Below are 24,427 nucleotides of genomic sequence, written 5' to 3'. Positions count from 1 at the left end.
ATCTCCATCGGCGGAAATGGCTCTTTCTCGGAAACATTTTTACAGGGTGAGCAACAATAACTGTTACAGTTGGCAAAAAAAAATTTTACATAAAATTTTCAAGACTGAATTGTACCCATTCCGGTTTGTTTTATTGACATTATTGAGAGCTGGTATACATTTCAAATTTAAACGTCTTGGTTTTTGTAATCTTCTATTAATAAAATGGTTTTCTCGTTGGAACATGACATAAAAGTCACCAAAAATCACCAGAATTTATTGCCAACTCAATCAGTACTTGTTGCTCACACGGTATAATGGATTTTTAATTAAATGAACTAGCAGGTCGTGTTTAATTGTTTTCCAAGGTTGGTAGAACTGACTAATTTGTATAGTAGGTTGCCTCATTTAAAACAATAGTTTAAATTTTTTCCCCGCAAATGTTACTCGTGACGTCACAATGCACTAAACTTTTGCAGAATCTGTCGATCACGCATTAGGTGTTCCCTCACTAGAATAAAACCCAAAAAAACACCCAATACACCCCACGGAGTTTATAAACCTTGGGTTCTATTCTATTCTAACAATCAAAATTTCTGGGTTGATTTATACGGTGCGATCATTTAAAAAATAAATCGAGTCGGCGTGTTACCTATGGCAACCCATGCTATAGCATAGGCTCCAAAGCAAACTCGATTTATTTTTTAAATGATCGCTCGGTATATTCACCGAGGCAACCTATCAGGAACCTATCCGCATTCCAGTTCTACCAACCTTGTTGTTTTCATTTGATGGCACCATCTTGTGGTATAAATCGTAAGTATGTCAGTTATCGGTATAATAGATAACTTTCTGCCATTTCATTAATCAAATGCACGACCTGCTGTATTATAACCGGCCTGTTCAAAAGTGTAATTTGAGTGATCCCCGCAGAGCGCTAGTTTACGGGCGCTTTTTGGGGATATTATTCATCTTAAGTTTTTGTCACCGAGAGTTTTTCTCGTTCAAATGACATTCGAATTTAAAATCAAAAACACAAAAATACAATTTTATTCAGTATTGTTTTAGAAAGAAAATATGAACTTACTGTGCTCAATCTTAACTCTAAAATCATGTCTAAACCTATTTTTCCGCATTTTTATTCTTCAGAAGCGCCCGTACTGTGGCGCCCTCATCGGCGAAAATTGGCTCTTTCTCGGAAACATTTTCGCAATGCTTTTTTAATGAAATGAACAGGCCGGTTATTATACAGCAGGTCGTGATCAAATGTCAGTCTTTGACAGGTCACAAAAAATTTCAAATTTGAAAAAACGAGTAATGGGTCGTCGACCAAAAAGATTAATACATTACTAATGCGGTAAGCATTTTACATCGTTCGGTTTTTTTAAAACACTCCCGCTTCGCAGTCGTATTTTAATCTAAAAATCTCGCGCTGTAAAATGTAGCCTACTGCATTTGTAATGTTAAAAATAACTATTCCGTCTGCAACAAAATCAAACCAACTCGATTGGATATAATAAAATAATCAATATAATTTTTTTTTAATATAAATACACACAGATTGCCTACGCTATGTCCGTTGTTTGTTAAAAAAAAATTTACCTAAATAACGGACAGAGTTAGTAATGAGATATTTACATCTAGTGACTACTGATGAGTTCAAAAGTTACAATTACTAGAAAAATATTTCGATAAATCCATGGCACTCGTTATTGTCATATAATAATAATAATATACTGATCTAAACAAATTGTACTCGTACTGGACGTCAATACTTCATCCCTCGCGGAACAACCCTCTTCCTCCCTACAAATTTCTGTTTTTTCTACAAATGACTAGCAACAAGTTACTTGCGTCAGAATCTATAGCTAACAGTAAAAAACGATTTATAAAAGGCACCGGACTCAGGGCTTCCTGTTTTCGCCGAGCCCCTCGTTGGGCGGCTTCTCCGTCGACTTGTTCATCTGCTGGTCCAACAAGATCTGGTTCTGGCTGGCCAACTCCTCGACCCTGGTCCTCAGCTCCTCGATCTCCGAGGCCAGCTTCGACAGCTGCTTCTCCTGCTTGACGGGGTCGATCTTGGGCTCCTCCACCCTGTACTGGTCGTTCTGAGTCAGGTCCACCGCCTGGTCCTGCGCCTTGCGCGCGTCCTCCAGGTCGTTCTTGCGCAGCTGGATCGCCTCGTACGCCGACGTCTTGAACAGCGGCTTCAGCCGGTTGTTGGGCTCGTTCTCCTGCTCGAGGGGGCGGTGGTTGGCGGAGATGGCGGCCGGGAGGGACGGCGTCGTCTCGGGGATGTAGCCCAGGAAGGCGTTGGGCTTGGAGGTGACCGGCTGCTCGCTGAGCGGGGCGCAGTGGGCCACGCCGTAGATGCGGGTGTGGTTGATCTCCATCGACGACATGATCTCGGGGAGGGCGGCGTCGCACAGGATGGGGTTGTCTGAAGAGAAACGTTTAGAGGGAGAACGCCGCTCGCCGTTAGGGTACCTTGCAGGTAGATCTTGAGGGTGTCCCAGGTGCCCTCGTGGACGCCGTGCCCGATCTTGCACCGGGTCTTGCTCACCAGGTCCCTGCCCAGCGCCACGATCTGGTTGTTGGAGAGGTCGGCGTGGCACAGCACCGGGAGCCCGTGGAAGTCGCGCTCCAGGATGGTCAGGTGGTTGTGGCTGGCCCGCAGCTCCTCCAGCCTCGGAAGAAAAGTCTGCAAAAATGATGACATCTCACAACATCGGACCGCTTCAGCGACTTTACCTTGCTCGTTTCCTCCAACGTGGTGAGGTAATTGTGGGACACGTCCAACAGCCTCAGCTGGTCCAGGCCGATCAGATCGTCCGGCGAGATCCTCCTCAACTTGTTGAAGCTCAAGTTGAGCCTCAAGAGCTCCGGCAGACCGGACAGGGCGCCATCTAGCGACTCGATTTCGTTGTGGTCCAGCTTCAACTCGGTCAACTTGATGTTCCACTCGACCAAATTCTGCAAATCGCGATTCCGCAGGAAGTGCCATCAAACTCCGTCTCATCTGACACTCACCGTTGCCGGTCCGATCAGCGTCTTGATCCTGTTGTACGACAGATCGATGCTCTTCAGCTCTTGCAGACCGACGATCTCTTGGAACGAAAACTCCGTCAGTCTGTTGTCGGTGATGTTCAAGAAGTTGAGGTTCTTCAGGTTCAACAGCGAGTTGTTCAGCGTGGTGATGTGGTTGTGGCTGAGAATGAGCGACTCGAGTATCTCGTTCTCGGCGAAGTCCTCTCTGGTCAGCTGCAATCGATGGGGTCTAGTTCTGGTGGGCGAAGGGACACTCTACTTACAGTGCTGATGTGGTTGTGTTCCAAAACCACTCGCATCAGCTTCCGGGCTTTGCCCAAGGTCCCGTCGAGACTCTTGATCTGGTTGTACTGGAAGAAGAGGGATTCGAGCTCCGTCAGCGACTTGAGCTGCTGGGGCAGCTTCTCGATCTTGTTGTTGGAGAAGTGGATCATCTTCAGGTTTTTGGCGTCCAAGGGGAGCTCCCCCTCGAGGTCCGTCAGCTCGTTGGAGTTGGCGAAGAGCCAGTTGAGGTCGGATAGGTTGGTGAGGGTCTTGTTGAGGGTCTTGAGGCTGTTGCGGCCGATGTGCAAGCGCTGGACTTGGCGGGGGAAGGAGTCTTGGTCCATCTGGGAGATGAAGTTGCCGGCGAGGACCAAGCATTGCAGGGGGAAGTCCTGAAGGATAACGTTTCCTTAAAAGTTATGCGACAACCGACGCTCTTACTTTGAAGCTGGACGTCGTGAGGGACTTGATCCGGGTCCTTCCCAAGTCCAGGGTCCGGACGCTCGGCATCCGCTTCCAGAGGTGCTCCGGGACTTTGCCCAGAGGATTGTCGGCCAGGCTGAAGAACAACACTTTGGTCAGGCCCTCGAACGTGTCGCCCTCGAGCTCTCTACAACAAAAAAAAAATCAACAAAAGAAATTTTGAAAAGTACCGTTTTCTTATTAATTAATTATCGAGTAACGACAAATTGGGATGATTAAGTAATTTAGAATCTTCGGACGGTCTTTGGTTCTCCAGAAATGATTCTAAATTTGATTTTCAAACAAATCACGTAAATGTCAAAATTGACAAGTGTCAGTTTACTAAGTTGCGACACACGTTTTCAGTAATTTTGCTTTCTCTAACCGCTCTCCCTATTTTTGTTGTATTTTTCAAGACTCTAAAAAGTGTGCGAAGAGTCCCTTGAAACTAGAAAAGTTGATGTTATTTCCGATAAATACACAAGTAGAAAAATTCTGCTGAAAGAAGTTGAAGTCTTAATAAGCTGTTAATTCCCTTGGAGATTTTTTTTGACAGTTGGCAGTGGTGCAGTAGCTGTCGCCAAGAAGGTACGGTCGCAGTTGGCGACACTGTCACTTCCTTGTGACACATTTTCCCCCAAACTGCAAATTTAGCCAACACAGCACCTACAATTTCCACACTGGGTTCTGCACCTTTTGGTACCGGCGCCCTCTCGTCGGAATACCAGATCGATCGCGTCGGCGACAATTCGATTTGGTTCTTGTGACGAGGTCAACGGTACCGATGGCGCCTAGAGTGCGGCGCACTCTAGGTGCCCCTTTTTTCCCTCCCCCACCCACCGGAGACCAGTGTGCCAGTGAGAGAGACTTCCGGCATCGAGGAATGCGTGGAAAAAAGTGGCGGAGCGCGCGCCGTCTCCATCAACAAACGATCGTCGTGCGTTGAAGTCTCCGCAGACAGAGAGCTTTCTTGTCTGGGCACGCGACGTCTTCTTCACGATCGAGCTCGTCCCCGCAACGTTAATCGGTCTCCGGCGCCGCCGATTTCTTTTTATACGGATGACAGATCCTCGGCGCTACTGTCAAACCCGTTTGCACCACGACACTCCAAGAGAACTGACCGACCACCCTTCGCCCCTACAACCCTCGAGGAAGTTTCAACACAAATTCCTGAAAGAAATTTTGACAACACCGTCGGTTTGACAGTACGGCTCAAGATGGCGGGCAGAGATTACAAATTATTAACAAATTAATTCAATTCAATGTTTTAGTAATACCTATATTGTTATACGAGTTGCACAAAATGTCTTGCGAAAGTAGTGTAACATGCTATTTATTCTATTTCGGCTTCATTAATTTAATTTCAAAAAATATAAAATAATAATTATCTAGTGACTTTTATTTTAATGGAATTGGGTTGGTATTGAAGCAATGTCATTTCATTGAAAATTAAATTTCAAATTGTCTCCCAAATAGTTTATTTTGATCCCACAACTGATATTTACTATCAATATGAACCCCATAATCAATACTCACTAGAAACGATGCTATTAATAAAATTGATCATTGTGAAACTGTTTTCAGTGTCTCAAAATGCTCATTGGGACACCGAAATAGAAAAAAATCTTCTTTCCGAGGCAACACGATGGGCACAGGGTAGAAATTCATGGACAAGGAAGAAGCAGGAAATGACGTAGGGCAATATACCTATTGCACAGTGTTCAGTGTTGTATTGTGTTACATTTCAGTCCTACACCTAACGGTACTTACTGATTAAATAAATAAAATATTGAATCAATTGTCAGACTTAATAGTATGTAATAATAGTAAGATTGACAATAGATTTTTTTTCCAACTTATTACGAGTGAATTTTTTCGATGGCTCTTGGTGAGAATCTCGATGCACAGTTAAACAGTTGACAATTAAGTTTGAAATGGGTTACGATTGGGCGAATCGGCTCGGGATAGGTCCAGATGGGTCGGCAGGACCATCCGATGGCCGCGAAGGTTCCAGCAAACAACAAACACGACAGAAATAAAGAAAGCAAGAAAAGCGCGGTCCCCTTCGGCCGTGCCCCGCACACGCTCACGATTGCGAGCACGTCCGTTTAAAAATTGATCCGATCAAATGGTCTAATAGTCGACGGCGCCAGCATCTCTGGAAATGTACCCATCCGCCCGTCAGAGGAGCGGCAGCGAGTCGCGGCTCCCTTTTCGCGTTCACTCGAAAAACAGGTGGTTGTGTCGTCAAATTGATTCGACATTTGCCTGTTAACCCGGTTAACCTCCTATTTGCATTGATGCGATGACAGATTCGTACATCGGAACGAATAATACGTCAATCGTTCGTAAATCACGGACGAAGAGGATGGAGGTTCTGCGACGGAGCGATGGTCACGTTCGAGCCACTTTTCTCGATACACGACGAAAACCTGCAGACCCGATGGATCGCGAGGGACGGCCGCAAGCGGAATTTTTGCGAAAGTGCAGACGAGTCTTCTGGGAAGAGTTGAGTTCAAAACAAGTAGCTCCGATATAATTAATTGACAATGAAAACAATGCCCACGAGTGTGGAAGAGTTAAAAAAAATTCAGGTAGAGGAGACGCGATATTAACTCATCTTTAATGGTAGGTATGGTCTACAAAAATCGCCGAAGAATTTGATGTTTGTAAACAATCTGTTTACAAAACATTTGTGTTGTCCGTGTCAACGGTTGCCATGCGTTTGTGGCCATGACAACGGTTGTCAAGGAGTTGTTGATAGTTTGCAAATTTTGTAAAAACGAATCAAAATCTTTCTCGAAAAAGAACATCTTTTATCTCTGTGATAATTAAATGTGATGGCTGTGAGTTTTTCAGACAATATCACTAGTGAAATTTGAATGTATTGGTGTGAAAATTTGTAATACGATGTCTTATCTGTCCAGTTGTACCCAATGAAAAAGCAAAATTCATTTAGGAATAATCGTAAAAATGTCGGAAGAGAATTGTAGCGAAAGTGATGTTTCAGTTTCGTGTAGGTACTCCTCCAGGGTTAAAAAGTGCGTATTATAAATTCTGCGATTTCTAATTTCACACCCGAAAAATCAAACTTGACTGTCTGTCAAAGATAACCTCAAAATTTACAATTAAATATTGTTTTTTAAGACTTTGCCCAAACGAACACGGAAAACGTTATTCAATATTCGTGCGCTCCCAGTTTTCAGGTATTCGGCCTGTTTTGCATCACTCGGCTGACGCCTCGTGCTTCAAATTTCGGCCTCATACCTGAAAAGTGATCTGACAGCGCTACTCATATGAAAATAACTATTCTTTAACGGCCATCGTAAAAGGCAATCGCCGTGAAATTGGTATTCGCGGACTGTTTTAGGCACGCGAAGTGCTCGTTTCGCGTACGGTTGCACAATAATTACATTTTTCATTTATTTTGGTTATTGGAAACGATTTTGACGACATAGGTATTTCTTTGAAGGTTAGTAGAATTATAGTTTAATTCAGCATTTCCAAGAAATGAGTGTCGATTTAATATATGGCAACATTGGCTCTGAATTCGCCTAAAAATATTTCCACGTAAATGAATCAAAGACAAAATTGCTTACTGCCTTCAATAATAGGTACGGTGATTATCACAAAAAATTCATTGTCAATATTATCCTGATATCCCACAGTTGGTAATACGTCGAAACGTCATTATTGCAACAGTTTAACACCTAATGTTAAAATAAAGTTAAAATGTTTGTTTTATTTACACTCACCGGCACAAAAAGCGACTCATTATGATTTCTTTAATAAATAATCTTAAAATTATATTTGTGCTTATTTTCTTTTATAATAGTTAAACTTGGATATTTTCAAAGATCGGGAGTGCTATGGTCACCATGGCAACCGAATTGTTTTGTTTAAATAAATTATTGAAAAGTTTGCGCTATCTCCATGTTGTCTTTTTCTCGGTTGTTTTACGTGTTAAAATTTTTAATTTGACAATACGAGATACTAATTCAAGATACTGTTCAAATTTTGACAATTTTTTATAACATAAATTTTTTTTCTAAAAAATAACTTTTATCATTTTTCATTAAAATCTTATTTCCTGTGTTTAATGTTTTGTTTGTCGGATATTCTTTGGCAAAGAATAACTTAAATAGCACCTACCAATACAACATAATACCAAAAAAAAATTCTAAGACAATGAATTACTTAAAATTCAAAGTGAGTCGCGAGGTGAGTCGTTTTTTGTGCCGGTCAGTGTATTTGTTCTAAATGTCAAAGTCGCCGATGACAGATGACATTTAAATTAAAGATCAAAAATTAGAATTGCCAACTGCATGATGTTAATCGTGGTCTATTTTGACTCCTTTCTTCCGATCTTCAGTTTTGCAGAAATCAGTGTGGTCGAAGTTTTCAATATCGCCTTTAATTTTTGTGTTCCAATTATTTTTTTTAACACCTATCAATACTGACCATGCTCTTAACACAGATAACAATTGTTTTCTATGACCATGACTGACTGTACTATAACGGGTGTTTTGTTAAATTTGGAGTTGAAGAGTCGATTGTGAACTCACCACCGGATTACAACTCTAATCAGCTGTTTAAATCTAACCTCACTTTTTGCGTTGTTTGTGTTTTTAATCTGCAGTTTGAAAAATCAGTATTTTAAGAAGAATGGTTCATTCACAATCGACTCTTCAACGCCAAATTTAAAAAAAAAACACCCTTCATTTCACTAATTTTAGTCTGTAAAACAACAAAAAAGTATAGATCGTGAAAAAAGTGCAGTAGCGTGTCATTGTTTCACTTTAGCTTTATGCAAATAGTTGCACTGAAATAGCTGAATCATAAAAGCGCATTGAAAACAACTGAAATTGTCTCGCGATCTAGGTCAAATTTTAAATTGATGTTTTGATGTTTATTGTTTTTCTAACTGCAGACAGTCTTAGAAAAAATATTCTATGAAAGTCAAACATAGAGTGTCTTTTTCACTCGTGGGGCTGCCGCGCTCGTTTCTGACTCGTGCGGTCACACCTCCTATTCGTGAAAAAAGTACTACTTTACGCACTTGTAACATATATTTCTATTCTTGATTATCCTTTCTTATGTCTATGGATAAAAAAATATAATATAATATAAAATATAGAATAGTAGTTTATTTAACAAGTTCCTGTGGACTTTTTTTGGCATGAGTGGACCCACGAGTGCCTAAAAAGCCCAATTTACACAAAAACGAGTTGAATACAAAGTTTTTCTTGTTCGACGAGCCCTTTAAAGGCGCTAAATCGCTTAAAATCGTTTAAATTAACTTGACGTTTCGTTTTGACAAGTTGTCACATTTATCAAAATCCGTTCACACAAGAGAAAATTCTCAAATTCAGACAGTGTCGAACAAAAAAACACGTAGACTCGAACGAGATACAATCAACACGTTGTCAAACTTCTTTTCAGAAAAAAGTCAATATTTCCAAAATAAAGATGGATTTTTTCACACTTTCTTTATGTTATCTTAACAACCTACTACTTTACATGTATTTTAAATTGTTCGAAATCGACGTATAGTTGTTGTAAACTGTAATAAGTGCCTCAACACTTAATATTATGATAAATTGATAAAGTTACTGTTACTATTTGTACAAACAGCTCATTGTCGTTGGGGCCAATCCTCACCTCCTACCATTGCAATAGTTTGTATGTCTGGGTACACCCAAAATCCGGCTCGAAGGACCAATTTTATGTTGGGGAAAGCCTAGGGGGTGGGAAATGGCCCCAACAGCAATACACTACTCCTAGACAATTGGTTGACAGCTCTCGTATTGGGAGTTTGTTTAACACATTAATTTTAATATCAAAATAAAAAATAAAACGTGGCCTCAATATATAAATGAGAGATTATTGCACGTAGGTAGTGATCAATATTATAAATTAAGAAATGAAACAGACTTTAAAATTCAAACGTACAGTAGAAATTATAGATTGAATTCGTTATTTTTTACTGGACTTTTACAACACAACAAATTTAAATACATATCTACTTTGTTTCTTTATTCTCGTATGTATGCCTCATCTAAGTAGCCTTTGGATTTATAACGTACGTCTTAGCGTTAACATAATTTTGTCCATCTTATCTGACAGATGTCAGACTTTTGTCGTTAATAATTTGACATTTAATTTGTATTATCTTGTGGAATCTTACTCGGAAAATTACGCACGAATGTATTCAGGTAACATTTTTACAAATAATACAGTGACAAACTTTGAACAATAAAAATTTGACATCTGTCAAGTAAAGTCGAACAAAACAGTCTGCTAATACTAGGACACACGTTATAAATCCAAAGGTGACTTGGATGTGATTTTTTTACGTGCAGTCAAATTTTCACTTGAGAATTTGCAAATTTTGTAATTTTTTTTAAACTGTACAAATCACGGACGTACGTTATCGTAAACTTAAAAAGTTATCGGACCTTCAAAACTGGACGTTATCACAATCATATTGTACTGTTTTTGTGCGATAACCTCAAACACCTTGCTTTTTTATAAATTTCCACTGGTCCCAGAATGTGCCATGTGTCCCCAAAAGAGCTGTCACTTGAATTTTGATGTTTTTTCCGGCAAAGTCGGCGCAACAGCTGTTCGGAACGTCGGTGAAGCTCGAGAGTTTCGGAGTGTCGGGGAAGAGGACAGGAGCGATCGGTCCACCCTGCGACGCTCCCGTTCGTTTTTGGGAAAGCCGAGATAACGAAACGGTCTGGTCTGGCGCGACGACAACAAGGAAAAGCCTAATTAAGCCCAATTCGAGGCGACGTGATCGTTTTAGACAAAGCGAGCCGGTTCAGAGAAGCAAATCGTCGAACGAATCTGGCGAAACCTTCAACTTTGGCCGTGAGCGCGAAAAAAATTTCACCCGAAAAAGCGTATTTTCCCCGCGCCCCGTGTATCGTCCTGTTGATGTTGGTCATCAGATCTGCGAGTTTATCGACGCAGCGTGGCATGTTATTAGAGAGCAATTCCGAGAAGATGAATTCAACAGTGATAATTATCGACCGAATAAATCAAGTAGGCGACGCCGTAATTGAAACACGAGAAGGTCGTAGGTTATCTGCATGCTTGGAGTGTGATTTGTCAGTGCGTCTATTTATCATTGAAAACACCCCTCGCAGCGCAAAAATGAACGTGCGGACCCTCACCCGAGGCTGTCGTGGTTGAGCTTGAGGTGCTCGATGGACATGTTCAGCTCCTTGAAGGTCCTGTGCGGGAGGTCGTCCAGCTTGCTGAAGGACATCTTGAGGAAGACGCGGTCGGCGGGGGTGAAGTGCCCCTCGAGGAGGCGGACGGCCTGGTCGTAGGAGGCCATCTTGTCGCAGTGGACGGTGGTCAGCTTGGTGGAGTCGGTGCGGCAGGTGCAGGGCGCGATCTCCTTCCACATGGGGCAGTGGGAGACGCCGACGGAGAGGCCCAGGATGGAGAGCAGCAGGGCCGACATCGCGGTAACGGTCATAGGCGCGCTTCGAGCCCTTTCGCGGAAGTCGAGGGCGGTGTTGGCTTTGTGGCGGTCAACGTGTGACTGAGTGACGACGGTGGCGCCTAAATTTTCTTGAGTGGATGAGCGCGCGGTGCGACTCGGCGCCACGGCCGGCCATGTGTCTCTCGATCGGTGTCCCCGGGGTACGTCGACGTGCAACATGGCGACGATTTGCTGCGGGCCCGAGACCGACCTCCGCCGCTCGCATTCTTCGACTTCCACGGAAGATTTGCTCCGGCCGGTGGCGCCGACGGACGCTTCCGACTTCGGAGAGCCGCCGGAATACTCATTTACGACCGCGCCGCCAATCTCCTGCAACAAAAATATTCTCATTGTATTTATCGCTCTCTTAACCACTCCAAATACAGGGTGAGTTATTAAATCTTCACCTACAAATTGTACGTTTTTAAATTTTTCTACATTTCTGTCTGTTTGCTTCTACGTTTGAACTCGCTTCACGTCAAAACTAGCTGATCGATTTTTTTCAAACACACCTCGTCAGAAAGGGAAAATTCCTCGTTGTGTTCTGCACTTTCTTCCATCACGATAGGACCTCAGGTAGCTGAGCGATGACGATTAATCTGTGCCCAGTATGTCGCGCTGTATTGTATTCTCAATTTGGTTGTAGGTCGTAAAATTTTATTGCATATTATGAGTGATTAAGGGGCACAATGGTTGGGTTTGAAAAGGTTGGAAAGCGGCGCGTGCCGTTTGCCGTACAATGCAAATATACAAAATGTACAATACAACCCTGCTTAAAATATTACCTGCTAGTGGTAAATTAGGATTTATAAACCCCGCAAGATCTTTAACTTAAAGTACCATAAAATTTTACGACCTACAACCAAATTGAAAACACAGTAGTGAGCTCGCCTCCCATATTTTTCTTTATTTGATAAGTACTTACTGTCATCTTACCTTTTATGTTTTTTACGTTGCATTCCCAAATGTCAAAAGTTAACTTTTAATTTGAGTCTTGTTTCAGTTTCTTTGTGGTTTCAAGTGTGATTATATCCCAGATTTCTGCTAATTTGTGCTCAATTCATCTTTTAGCAATTCTATGACGTTTGGATAGTCCCATTAAATTTTCTTTCCAAAAATCTTCTAGAAACACGAAATAAAATAAAAATCGTAGTTTTTGCATTCAAAAAATACTCTTTTATGTAGAAACATTTTCTCCCCAATTAATATTAGGTCCTTAATACCAAAAATGAGAAATTACTAGGACGAATTATCTTCTAAATACAATTGGTTTAAAAAAAAGGGAAATTAATTTTTTATCATGTAAATTGGGCTTAGTCGATCTCATTTTTCATCATTTTTGCTTTCACATTCATCGACTGCATTTTCAAACTATAAAATAATTTTTAAAAAATAGTACACCAGGTGTAAATAATTCGATTACTTCATCAGTCATCAGAAGGTTAAGAAGTGACCAAAACCAAATACATAACCTCAAAAATTCTCATTTTAATACCAAAAGAATTATTTTGTACAAAAAACTCAAACAAATTTACCCATTTTTCAGTTCAAAATATTACGCAGAGTAACAACAAAAAGTTGACCCAATCTCTTTTTTCAAAACGTTCTACTTCCTGTGGCGTTCCCTTACATTTCTTAGTTTCTCAAAATTTTCTTTCGTAAAAAAAATTTATTTTTTTACGAAAAAAAAAAATTTACGAAAGTGGCGTTCCCTTACATTTCTTAGTTTCTCAAAATTTTCTTTCGTTATTATTATCCATATTATTTATTCTTTGTAGAGTTGGTTGCAAAAAAACGGGAACTGTCAGAATAAAATTGACACATTCTTACAATTTTTCCATAGTGTGAAACCTTCTTACGAGAGATAGGTTAGAATTAAAGTCAAAATTCAATGACATTTTTAAAAATTATTTGATAGGTATTGTCATGTAGACAATTAATTGACAAATGGACAAAATCAAATTTGCATTAGGAAAATTTTTGCTTCCCAGTTTTTTTGCAACCAACTGTATCGATGTTTTTCCAAAAAGTGTTTTTTTTTTGTTAATATTTACAATTTTACTGCTCTTTAAATTAAAAAATAACCGACTTTAGCAAAATTTTTTTCTCCCTCATGTTACTAAACAGGGTGCCCCAAAAAGGTCCATATCTTCCACAAAAACAAAGATAGATTTTTTAAACATTTTTACCTGCTAATTTAATGACTATTTAACAACGTACTGCCAAGTTGATTCGCGAATTTTGGGGCACCCTGTATATTAATAAAAAAGGTAAAGGAGTCAAAAAATATTGAAAGCGACAAAATTTTATTTAGGAAATTTGAAGAAAAAACCAGATTTGAATCTTCCCGGGGGTACCACGTGCGCGTACGTCAAATCTAAACTCGAAAACTCAAGAACTGTTGACACAAAATGCGGTTTATATGGAAATTTATTATCGCCATGGCTAAATAGACTTATCGGAGTGTCTGGTTTATCGTCATTGCTGCTGCTGGATCGAATGTTCGGGGCCAAACAAAATAGATCTTGTTGTCCAAATGGATTTGTTTAAGCGAACAACCGTCTCGTCAATCCGTGGTGCCATATATAGGGTGTAGATGGACGCAATGACGTCACTGTGTATATACTTTTCCCCACGCAACTGTCACATTATCGAGTACTAATAGTGTTTGTTGACGCTGATTTCATAATAATAAAAATGAAAGAAAACCGCCAGGAACGACGCAAAGATTTGACGGATGCTGTCGACGACTAAGATTCCTGAAAAATGGACAGTTTGGAGTTGCTGTGGAACAACTCCAAAAGCGAGAAGAAGCAATTTACAACTCGGAGGAGTTCCAAGAGATTCCAAATTATTTCCAAAAAAAAATTATGAAAATATAGTTATTCGTGTAATACATGCATAAAGCACTACTTTCTTTATAAGTGGGAAGTTTACAGACACGAGAGCAGCAAGTATTTTAATCCACACACCACAATCTTTCGTCTCTTACTGTTTAACAAAAAATTTGCTTTTAGAAAGCGATCACGTAATAGTTATTTTTGTACTTATAGCCTCAAAATCGGTATTTCCGGGTTGTTCTCGGAGTGCGGGAAAAACGAATTCCCGCCGGCGGTGTTATTTCTTTTATTATTTAAACATCCATCTGACAATCCCGATCTAGCACCTTGTGACGTCTCTTTGTCTCCGAGATTGGAATAAAATTGGATTAATAAAAACAAATCACAGCTGCTCTTCGTGGACGAACAGGCAAGTCGCGTGAACGAAAGCTTTGCCTTCCTCACTCTTACTGTAAATAACTATTTTGGACTGATCTCTTGCTATGGAAAAAAAATAAAATACAAAATAAAAAAGTCCTGTAACGTCAATACGGTGGGTGTATGCACGTTGTGAAAATTGTGAAAATGGATGATGAAGAGTTGCCTAAAAAATCAAGAAAGAATTGGAAAAATTTAAGAGTAAATGAAAACCAGTGAGCGAAAGTGAAGTGAACGAAAGAGAAACCTTCACCCGCTGGTATAACTATGGACACAGACTCACTTTATAGGGAGGTATCGAACAAAATATTTTTGACCAGACGTGCTCACCTGACCTGACCAACACATATCCCAAAGAAATGATAGGAGTCTATGACGTCAACATTTTATGCACTACTTGACTTGATATGTCGTATGAGTTCCATTTAACTGATAAAATATTGGAATTTCACGTCACGACTGTGTCAATATTTTTTGTTTTTGCAGAAGTTTTGGGAAAATACAATTGACAAAGTCGTTTTGCGTCATTTCTTAGTCAGATATGTTTGGTTATCAAGAAGAGTTGATAAAATTTTCAATTTTAATATCCTTTCAACTAGAAGATTCCGATTCCTGCCGGATATCGTCACCAGATTTATCCGGTTCGTTTTCAAATAATTTGAATAAAAAAATTGGAATAGGTATTTAGTAGTAAGATACAAAGGTGGTGCTGAATTCTCCAATTCTTTTCTCGGTTGTGGGGTGTGGAGCGCTGCACCATCTTGTTGGAGTGTGACAGAAAAATAAGTGAATGTCACAAAACGAACAAGTAATCGTGTCGAGATAAATGAATTTCGGTGACGTGATCGTGCGTCAGATGGACCTCCTCGTCAGTGTCTCCTTTGTGCCTGTTCAAACATGTTTTGTTGTCACAACAAATCACCCCGAACGATCAATCGTGAAGAATAATCTCGCGCGCCATAAATTCGCGTGAACAGATCGTCCTGGAGGCGTCGCAGGAACGCCAAGTGGCAAGTGTTAAGTGGTGGCGCTCCGCATCGCGCCCTCAAAATACGAGTATGAGGAATGCTGCGAACGTAAACACGCGAGTAAATCAACGCTGACCAACGGGGAGAGATAAATTTCGTGACACGCAGGAATTCTGTTCGACTTTATTTATTAATAGACGAAACGGAGAGGATGGCATGCGCGAAAAGACGTCGGAAATAGTATTTTCGGATTTTTCGAAATAAAATCGACAACGTTTGCGATTGGCGCTATCGTAAATAAAGAAATAAACATGTCGCCGAAAAGTACGCGGATCGAACCATTTATGCGGGTTTCCGTCACCGCATACCGGAGTGACGTCACCGGCGCATCCACCAATTTTACGACGCACCGGGTATTTCGAGATCGACCAACTTTTCGCTCATTTCGCCAATTTTCGACTGGACTTGACTGTTTGGACTGTTGTCGAGAATTCTTTCGGGTTCTGACAACTTTGACACCAAAAAATCGATACGGACAACAGATAACGAGGAAACCTTCAGCGATTAAGTTGTTTTTGAAGTTTGTGAAGTTTTGTTTTGTGACTAGCAAAACAAAACAACAGGAAACCTTCGGTTAAAGGTTCATCAAATCATTTTCTTTGGTACAGTGTTGAGAAAATTGTGATATTTAATGATAATTTTAAAAAAGCATCTTTTGAAGAACCGTAAAACCCACTAAGTAACTTTGCTCACCCTGTATATTAAACACTGTTCACGTTGTTTTGGCATAATGGAAAGCCATGATTTATTTTTTCAACGTTGGACACACTGTTTAATTTCCGTCAGTAAAGTTCTTGACATGCGGACCTATCAAAATGAACATAACATGTTGCTGAATTTCCCGCAATGTCTGAGTATTCTTCTATTGCAAAATAGTAAAACTGACAACAATGCACTAGACATTGACGCTATTTATAACCTCAAACTTAGAAAAACATAACCTAATTCAACAGACAGCTTTACTAAAGTCTGTTTCAATTCTAAGTTTCCACCAATACTGCATTCTACCTTAGAAATACAACCGGCAACACTGTTTGGGGAAAAATGTGTCAGGTTGTATTTGTGAGGTTATCATTCTCTATGTCGTTTTTACAACTCAAGATTTTAGAATAAAGAGAAAGAACGGTGCCACCGTTTTTTATCTTTTCGAAACATTTTAATAGAGCATTTTTCATTTTAGCATCAAGTAAATTACATGGTTTTCGAATTATGTTTATATGATCATTATATTGCCAACTTTGGATATAACAATCCCCAATTTAGAAATATTTTTATTTTGCCAACATAATTTACCAGGTGGTGGAAATTTAGAATTGAGACAGACTATACCAAATTAAATGCAAAATTTCCATGCCCCTCCCCCATTACACTCAAAACAACGTAAATGCATTTTATATCTGAAGACAAAAATAACGCAATAATATGTTTTCTTTTTTCTTAATATCCGGTTTATTTGTTGTTTTTACTTTTGATAGATTATTATTTACCATTTGCATAATCCTTCTTCAAAAGAATTATGTTTGTTGACATTTGTTTTTGTTTTTACTTGCGAAAACGTTTTTAGATCATTTTCTCACCTATTCCTTTTATATTTATGACATTAAATAGTTTTATTGTCATTCTAAAATACACGAAACCGTTAATTTTCCAACTCTATTAACAAAATACATATATAGGGTGTTCATTTAAATTTCTCCTCAAAGTTGACGTAGAAGAGTCGATTGTGAACGCACAACGGATTACGGATCAAGGACCAGCTGTTTAAATCTAACCTCACTTTTTGTGTTGTTTGTGTTTTTACTCTGCAGACTGACAAGTGGTCCGCTCACAATCGACTCTTCAACGCCAACTTGGAGGAGAAATTTAAATGAACACCCGATATAACCAAAGCAATATGTAAAGTCGGTTCAAATATCAAAGATATGTAATTTTAATCTAGGGAAAAATGAATCATTTTTTATTTTTTGTTAAGAAAATGTCTTTCTTCTCCCAGTGTTACATTTTTTTTTTGTCTATTTGACTAAATTAAAAAATAGCTTCAATTATGCCAACTTACATGGGTTCCGTTCGTAGAGGGATAGTTCCGTTACTACAGAAGAAGATAAACATATTAATTGTTTATCCACCATGAATCAACAAGTAGTGAATCTTTGATATCTGAACAGACTTTAAATTTAAACAAATTTGGACAAACACATTAACTGAGTATTTGTCAGTTGAGAACACATTTTAAGTATTTTTTAATGAATGTGATAACCAATGGATCGTACAGATTTAAGTCCACTCAAACATTCATAGAAGACATTTTATAAGTAATCGAGAGTTTTGGCGTAGCTCACACGAACAAGAAAATAACAAGAGCTCCCTCTGCTATTTAATTGTTTAATGAAATTCAATTTTCAATTTTTGTTAAGCTAATACCGGGTGATCAGTTGGTAACAACGAAAATTTGAAATGTACCATCACAGGTTAATTTTTGTAATAGCATAAATACTGGGTGACTTTTAATGATTGTTTTTTTTTTGTTCTGTTGGCAACACATTTACGATTTTCTGTTGGGACACTTGACTGTCAAATTCAAATAGGACAGTTCAAACGTCAAAATTAAATCATTGTACTGTCGCGAGCAATAAGTTTTCGTCGTCAATGTCATTTCAAAATTTGATTAGATTGTCACAAATTAAAAAAAATTCCCTGCTTGATTATGCCCATGTCAACAAAATGTCAAAAAAATGAGGAAAAAATGACAATTAATGCCATTCAACGTGATGATAGGTTATGATGTTTATGACCGTTTTACAAGGAGCATTTTCCATTGCGTCAAAAAGTGACATTGACGACCCAAATTTATTGTTCGCGACTGTACATGTAGAATCTTAACCTAAAAAACTAATCAACAGACAACCCTTTGACAAATGACAAGGCATACCAATTATTCGGGAATGCCAACCCACTAAATTGGTCTCAATCATTAAAAGTCACACGGTATAATCGACGTAACCTTAAAAAATTTTAATACCGTGTCAAGTTAAAATATCCGGTCAGCGCCAATGACGAGACAAAAAAAACACCAATATTTTTCATAGCATATGCGTTAATTTTCAAAAGTAAACTGTCATTTCAGTTGTGCCAACTTATATCGTCTCAGTTACAATGTAGGATTATAGGGATATTATTGTTTCACCAACATAAATCAACAGGTGGGAGATTTTTGATACTATGATACTTACGTGAACCGGCTATACATATAAAATAAAACATAAAAAAGAATGATTTTTTAATCAATATTATGCGTATAAAGTAGACATTTTTTCGTAGTGTAAAACAATAGTAGGTATATTCTACAGGGTGTATCCGAAATAGACCGACAAACACTCAGGACAGATTTTACGATCAAAAATAAGCATAAAACTCTTAATACATATGGGATCAAAAACGCTTAGTTTGCGAAATAATCAACAAAAACGTAAAAACAATTACGATCTGAATTCCTTGGATTTTATGGGATAATCTGTGCATTGAACAGGGGTGCGAAATTTTGACCATTTTTGTAAATTGTACAGTTAATTTCAAAATTATAGAGTACACCTAATTTTCTACAGTGTAAAATGCACTTACATTTTTTGTCAATGATCAATGTCAGTTTTGACAAACAAAATGCCTGATCTAACTGAAAACGCGAAAGTGCTCATTCTTTCCAAATTAGAAGAAGGGTGGTCGATCCGGAGGGTAGCCCGTATTATAACATCGCTAAGAGCACCGTGCAGAGGATAAAATACACACTATTATGGTGTTCTAAAATATCAGCGACATTTTATGTTGTCAAACTTACCTAACCTATGACGCTCAAATTTCAAAAAGGCATCTTTACATGTGGAAAACACTGTAATAAATCGACTTCTTGATTTTTGAGGTGTACTCCATAATTTTGAAATTAACTGTACATAGCTCCTTTTTATTTTTGTACGTTTGATCAAAAAATTGCACCCGACTCCTTTTGTTTCTGGTAGAAATTTTTAGTCGATTATCTCGCAAACTAAGCATTTTTGACCCCATATGTATTAATAATTTTATGATTATTTTTGATCATAGAATCTGCCTTGAAAGTTTGCCGGTCGAATTCGGATACACTCTGTATAGGCAGATATGTGTATAAGGGACTAGAGTATACTCCGTACTCTGACAGATTGCACGTTTTTTGACAGAAGACAGACACAGAAACTGGTTTGGCGGGAACTGATCTGCAGGGATACAACGGTTTTCTACATAACGTGAAACAATTGAGATGGAGAGTTTAGTATTTTTCACTGCTTTATGTTTTGGAACTAGTATTTAAAAACGTGCAATCTATCACCGTACGGAGTATACCTACATATGTATTTTAATTACGAGTGTAACTTTATTGCACTAGCCCAGCGAGGCTAATAATTACACAAAGGGTGAAATAAATATACTTCGTCCAGCGAGAGATTGGGAGATTTTAAATTGTATTAAATTAACCCAACACTACAAAATGCACTAGAATACATTAATTAGAGTATAATTTCAGGACAAAAATGTTACTGCTTGCAACGTGTGTATAAAGCACTTTTTACATGTCGCTGCGCTCGCGCGTGTAAACTTCCCGCTGAGAAAAAAAAGAGTAGGTGCTTTTTGCTCGTGTGGCATAAATAACTGTTTCAGTCATTTTTATGTCAAGACTGGGTGAAAAATATAAGGGAAGTCGTGAGATGTGACATTTAAAAATGGTTTCACAATGACCATCAAAATCGAAAGTATGTAGGTATGTAGTTATTTTTTGTAACCTTTCTTTCTTTGATCGGAAAAGTAGAGTCGTGGTACCTGGTGTGGTATTTTTGTCAACATTTTCTTTGGACACTTCCACGGCGACGGTATCCTCCGGTCCGGATCGGCGCTCCTCCACGTCGCGTTCCGCCCCGTGCGGCATCCCGCGGTCCGGCGAGGACCAGTGACCTAGGTCAGTGGCACTCGAGGCCGTTTGCGGCGCAGTATAATCCCCTCAAACCGGTCCCGAATATGCATAAAAAGAGCGTCGTGCATCACAATTTATAAATAATGCTTCGATATGGAGCGTGTTCGAAATTCCGAAAATTCCAAATCAACAACCGACCGGATAAATATAACAACAGGTTACCGAATTTACAAGTATCCCGCGTTATTTCGGGAGGCGGCGTGCCCACGCGACTCCGCCCGTCCCGTGCGGTGCACCGCTGCGAGGCGGCATCCGCGGTATGCGCCCGCGTAGGTAATAAGCGCGTCCGCGTTTTCGGGCCCTTCCGACGACAGTTTTAGCGGGCGAGAGGCGCCACCCGCGGTTGACGTGCGCCAGAACCGCACGACCCCTTCGCGCCGATATCGGACCGGCGCGGACGTCACCGATTCCTTATTAACAAATTGCTCAATAAACCGGCTCGATCTGAATAAATTTTACGACTGTGTTATTGCCCGTTTTAAATATTCAATTATCTCCGTTTATCAATCAAAAAACATCAACATGTTGTATGCCATCAGACACATTAAATCGACGCGTTGGCACCGAAAAACCCCTAAAACACCGATTTACGACGGCTCGAGGACCGGGTCAGAGGGTATCGCCGCGCAACGGCCTGGGGGTTTCGGCGAGCGGAGGCGCCTCGGCGGCCGATTTACCAAAAAAGACGGCCTTCGATGATTGATTGATCGGTTCGATTTTATAATCTAGATAACGGCGTTCCGGAGACGTCAAGAACCCTGATTTAGGTATAACAGCATTCTTATGACACAATCTCCGTGTCTGACGCCGGCGCCTCAATATTTCTACACGCTTTTATTTTTATTTACATATTGATATATTAATTGCCCGATGCTGCCGCTTATAAACAACATAAAAAAGACAATTTAGAGCTCGCGGAATGCTGACACGTTTTATTTTATTGACACGGACTGGCCGCGATCGACGCAATCTTACGCGTTCGATCCGTGGGGTGCCAAAAATCTGCACCCAAACACCAAAACCCTGATCCCTCATTATCAGGATCAAACCTAACAAGACATTTCTCGTTACATGTGCGTTGCGAATGTGGACAGACAGGCTCCGATGGCGTGTTTCGATCGTTTTCCGCATTGTTTGCAGAAACGCATTGTTCAAAAGACAAACAGATCCTTCCTAAAAGTTTGTCCAAGTTCATGCAAGCAGATATACAACAGTGTAAAGTTGGTTATCTACCTAGTCCATTTCAAAATATCTGTATCCACTTTTTCAAGTCTTTAAAAGATTCACTGTTTCCACATTTTCACTTTCTGGCTCCACCTGGAAAAGAAACACATTTTTAATTCAAGAATATTCTACTGCATGTGCAAATGTCATCTGTCAAATAAGAATAGTTGAAATGTTTATGTGCAGAATTTGTAGATATAACACGACCATATCATTCTTTAATTCTTACTTGAAAATGTCCGGTTTTTTCGTTCAAATACACTCGGCGTAGATGATTTAAAATTAAAAATACAAAATTGTTGGCAACCAGTTTCGCATCACTGAGAAATAGTAGTTCAAAGTTACGTCGCCAGATCCAATTCTGCTCTTGATCATTCTGCAATCGTCCCCCTTGCAACAAATGGTTTGTTTTGTTCTAATTATTGATTATGAAGCTTGACCAGCTCGAAAATCAAAACCCAAACGTTTACAACAAAACTGGCGAACGTTTGGTGACCACCGAGGAAGAGGACGACAACGTCGTCGACGAATTCGACAGCCGAGAAGTTTTCGGTAACATAACCTCACAATCGATTTTTTTTTGCTAAAATTGGTGTTTTCAGACCTCATTCGTGACATAACCGACCCGGAACATCCCCTGACTCTCGAAGAGCTTCACGTGGTCCAAGAAAGTCTGATCCAAGTGGATAATGACAACAATGACATACAAGTCAATTTTACTCCTACGATACCGCACTGTAGCATGGCGACGTTGATTGGTCTCTCCATTCGCGTCAAGTTGCTGAGATGCCTCCCAGCCAGGTTTAAGGTGAAAGTGGAAGTTACAAAAGGGACGCACAATGCAGAGAATGCTGTCAACAAGCAATTGGCTGATAAGGAAAGAGTTGCAGCAGCTTTGGAAAATACACATTTGATTAAAGTTATCAATCAATGTATAGCTAGTAGACGTAGTGCTTAATTTTATGAGAATATGTTCTGTTAATGTAACAATAAGTTGTAAATAAATGATGCAGATTTATTTTTGTTTGGTTGGCAGTTTTGACAGATAAACGTGAAAATTTATAGGTTAGCTTCGGTATTTTATCCGTTTAAGTATTTAATCGACTGTGATGATTTTTGAGGCCGGTAAGTTCAACAGAAAACGAATCATCAAAATATGCTGTTACGAAATAACCACATTTGTATATACAGCGTGTTCGAGTAAAGCAGTAACAGTCAAATATATAGTTGTTTCTCTCCTGCAGTGTGTCTGATTGGTGTAGCGATGCTTTGGGGCGGGACCAACCCCCTCATCAAGAGAAATTCCAAAGACATCACCAAAATCAAGGCAGATTCGTGGTTCAAACAATTTCTTCTAGAAATAAAATATTTGCTCACAAATACCAAAGTCAGTTCCGAAAACGTGTCACTTCTGTTGTTTTGATCCCGCAGTTTCAGTATTTGGTACCGATGGCGCTCAATCAATCTGGTTCGGTGATTTATTTTTTAACCCTTCAAAGTGCAGACTTATCGCTATCCGTTCCAGTCGCCAATTCCCTCACTTTTGTTTTTACCGCCATTTCTGGATGGATTCTAGGGGAACAACTGCCCAAGAGGAGTAAGATTTTATCTCGATTCATAATTACGAAACGAATACAACGCTTCTTGCAGATACCATACTTGGAGTCATCTTAATCTTGGCAGGGACCACTTTGTGTTGTTACGACAATTACTTAAATAAAAACGTAAAAGAATGAAACCGTATTTTTTTCCTCCCGGATTATTATTAAGTTTAAATATTCACAACACGTGACATCAAATAATTTTTTTTGCATATCGTAATGAAAGTGGCACTTTTTTACACGCAAAATCGTAGTGAAAGTAGCACTTTTTTACACGAAAAATCGTAGTGAAAGTACTACTTTTTGCATCATTTTATTCCATCTCCTTGGATACCTATTTTTTTTGTAATTTTCATAATCCTTTTAGACTAAATTTCTCAAAGTTTTTCGGTATGCAAAAATATAGTGTGTACAACACGTTATGAAAGTCCCTTTTTCACTTATTTGCTTGATTAACTCGGGCTATGCCTCTCGTTAATCAATCTGCAAATTCGTGAAAAAAAGTATGACTTTCATAACTAGTTGTACAAATAACTATTTGCATATCGTAATGAAAGTAGCACTTTCTTACAGGAAAAATCGTAGTGAAAGTACGTAGTACTTTTTTGCATCATTTTATTCCATCTCCTTAGAGATTATTGTAAAAGCATACTTTTTTTTTAATTTTTCATAAATCCTTTTAGACCAAATTGCTCGCTGATTTGCTTGTTTAAGGAGGTCCAGTTTGTCTCTTCGATTTGCGGCTTCTTCTTGCAGCTGGCCAAGACGAAGGACGCACAAGAGATGGACGGTGATTGGTAGAAAACAGTAACACATAATCACAGCACGAGTATAATTCACCGCACAAAAAAAAAAAAAAACAGACACAAGTTCGTTTGCGAGTCGCAACTAACGAAAATTCTGTGAGGGGTGTAGGCCAAGTAAAAACATTTTTACGAAGAACTAATAGTTATGATATTTATTCTCAACCAACGTGAGAAATTAGGTTGTCGACGCGGAAGCAGACTGAAAGTGGGGAAATTAAAGATGGGGGGCACACTAAGGGGCCCGTCTGGGGTTGCCGTCGTAGTTTT

The 24,427-nt window shown here is 39.4% G+C and overlaps 2 protein-coding genes across 4 annotated transcripts; one reads left to right on the top strand and one right to left on the bottom strand.

Annotated features, from left to right (window-relative positions):
- Nucleotides 1-1,486: 1,486 nt before the first annotated feature.
- ltl (larval translucida) lies at nt 1,487-21,000 on the bottom strand. 3 transcript variants are annotated; one of them, XM_069041349.1, is made up of 8 exons: nt 20,379-21,000; nt 10,935-11,581; nt 3,733-3,901; nt 3,291-3,683; nt 3,010-3,240; nt 2,731-2,952; nt 2,467-2,680; nt 1,487-2,419 (listed from the first exon to the last, which is right to left on the bottom strand). In XM_069041349.1, the coding sequence occupies exons 1-8, from the start codon at nt 20,400-20,402 to the stop codon at nt 1,884-1,886; spliced, it is 2,436 nt and encodes an 811-aa protein (XP_068897450.1). In that variant the 5' UTR covers nt 20,403-21,000; the 3' UTR covers nt 1,487-1,883. The 3 variants fall into 3 exon arrangements, with proteins under 3 accessions (XP_068897450.1, XP_068897458.1, XP_068897441.1); XM_069041357.1 differs by lacking the exon at nt 20,379-21,000 and adding an exon at nt 12,188-12,343; XM_069041340.1 differs by lacking the exon at nt 20,379-21,000 and adding an exon at nt 11,764-11,826.
- Nucleotides 21,001-22,050: 1,050 nt separating this feature from the next.
- On the top strand, nt 22,051-22,771 carry galla-2 (MIP18 family protein galla-2). The gene is made up of 2 exons (XM_069041366.1): nt 22,051-22,305; nt 22,356-22,771. Exons 1-2 carry the CDS (start codon nt 22,182-22,184, stop codon nt 22,709-22,711), a joined length of 480 nt encoding a protein of 159 aa, XP_068897467.1. The 5' UTR covers nt 22,051-22,181; the 3' UTR covers nt 22,712-22,771.
- Nucleotides 22,772-24,427: the final 1,656 nt, after the last annotated feature.

The sequence above is a fragment of the Tenebrio molitor genome, chromosome 1, assembly GCF_963966145.1.
Source record: "Tenebrio molitor chromosome 1, icTenMoli1.1, whole genome shotgun sequence".
Taxonomy (NCBI): Eukaryota; Metazoa; Arthropoda; class Insecta; order Coleoptera; family Tenebrionidae; genus Tenebrio; species Tenebrio molitor.
Note: the sequence above shows the minus strand (reverse complement) of the source record. Positions and strands in the feature narration are given on the sequence as shown.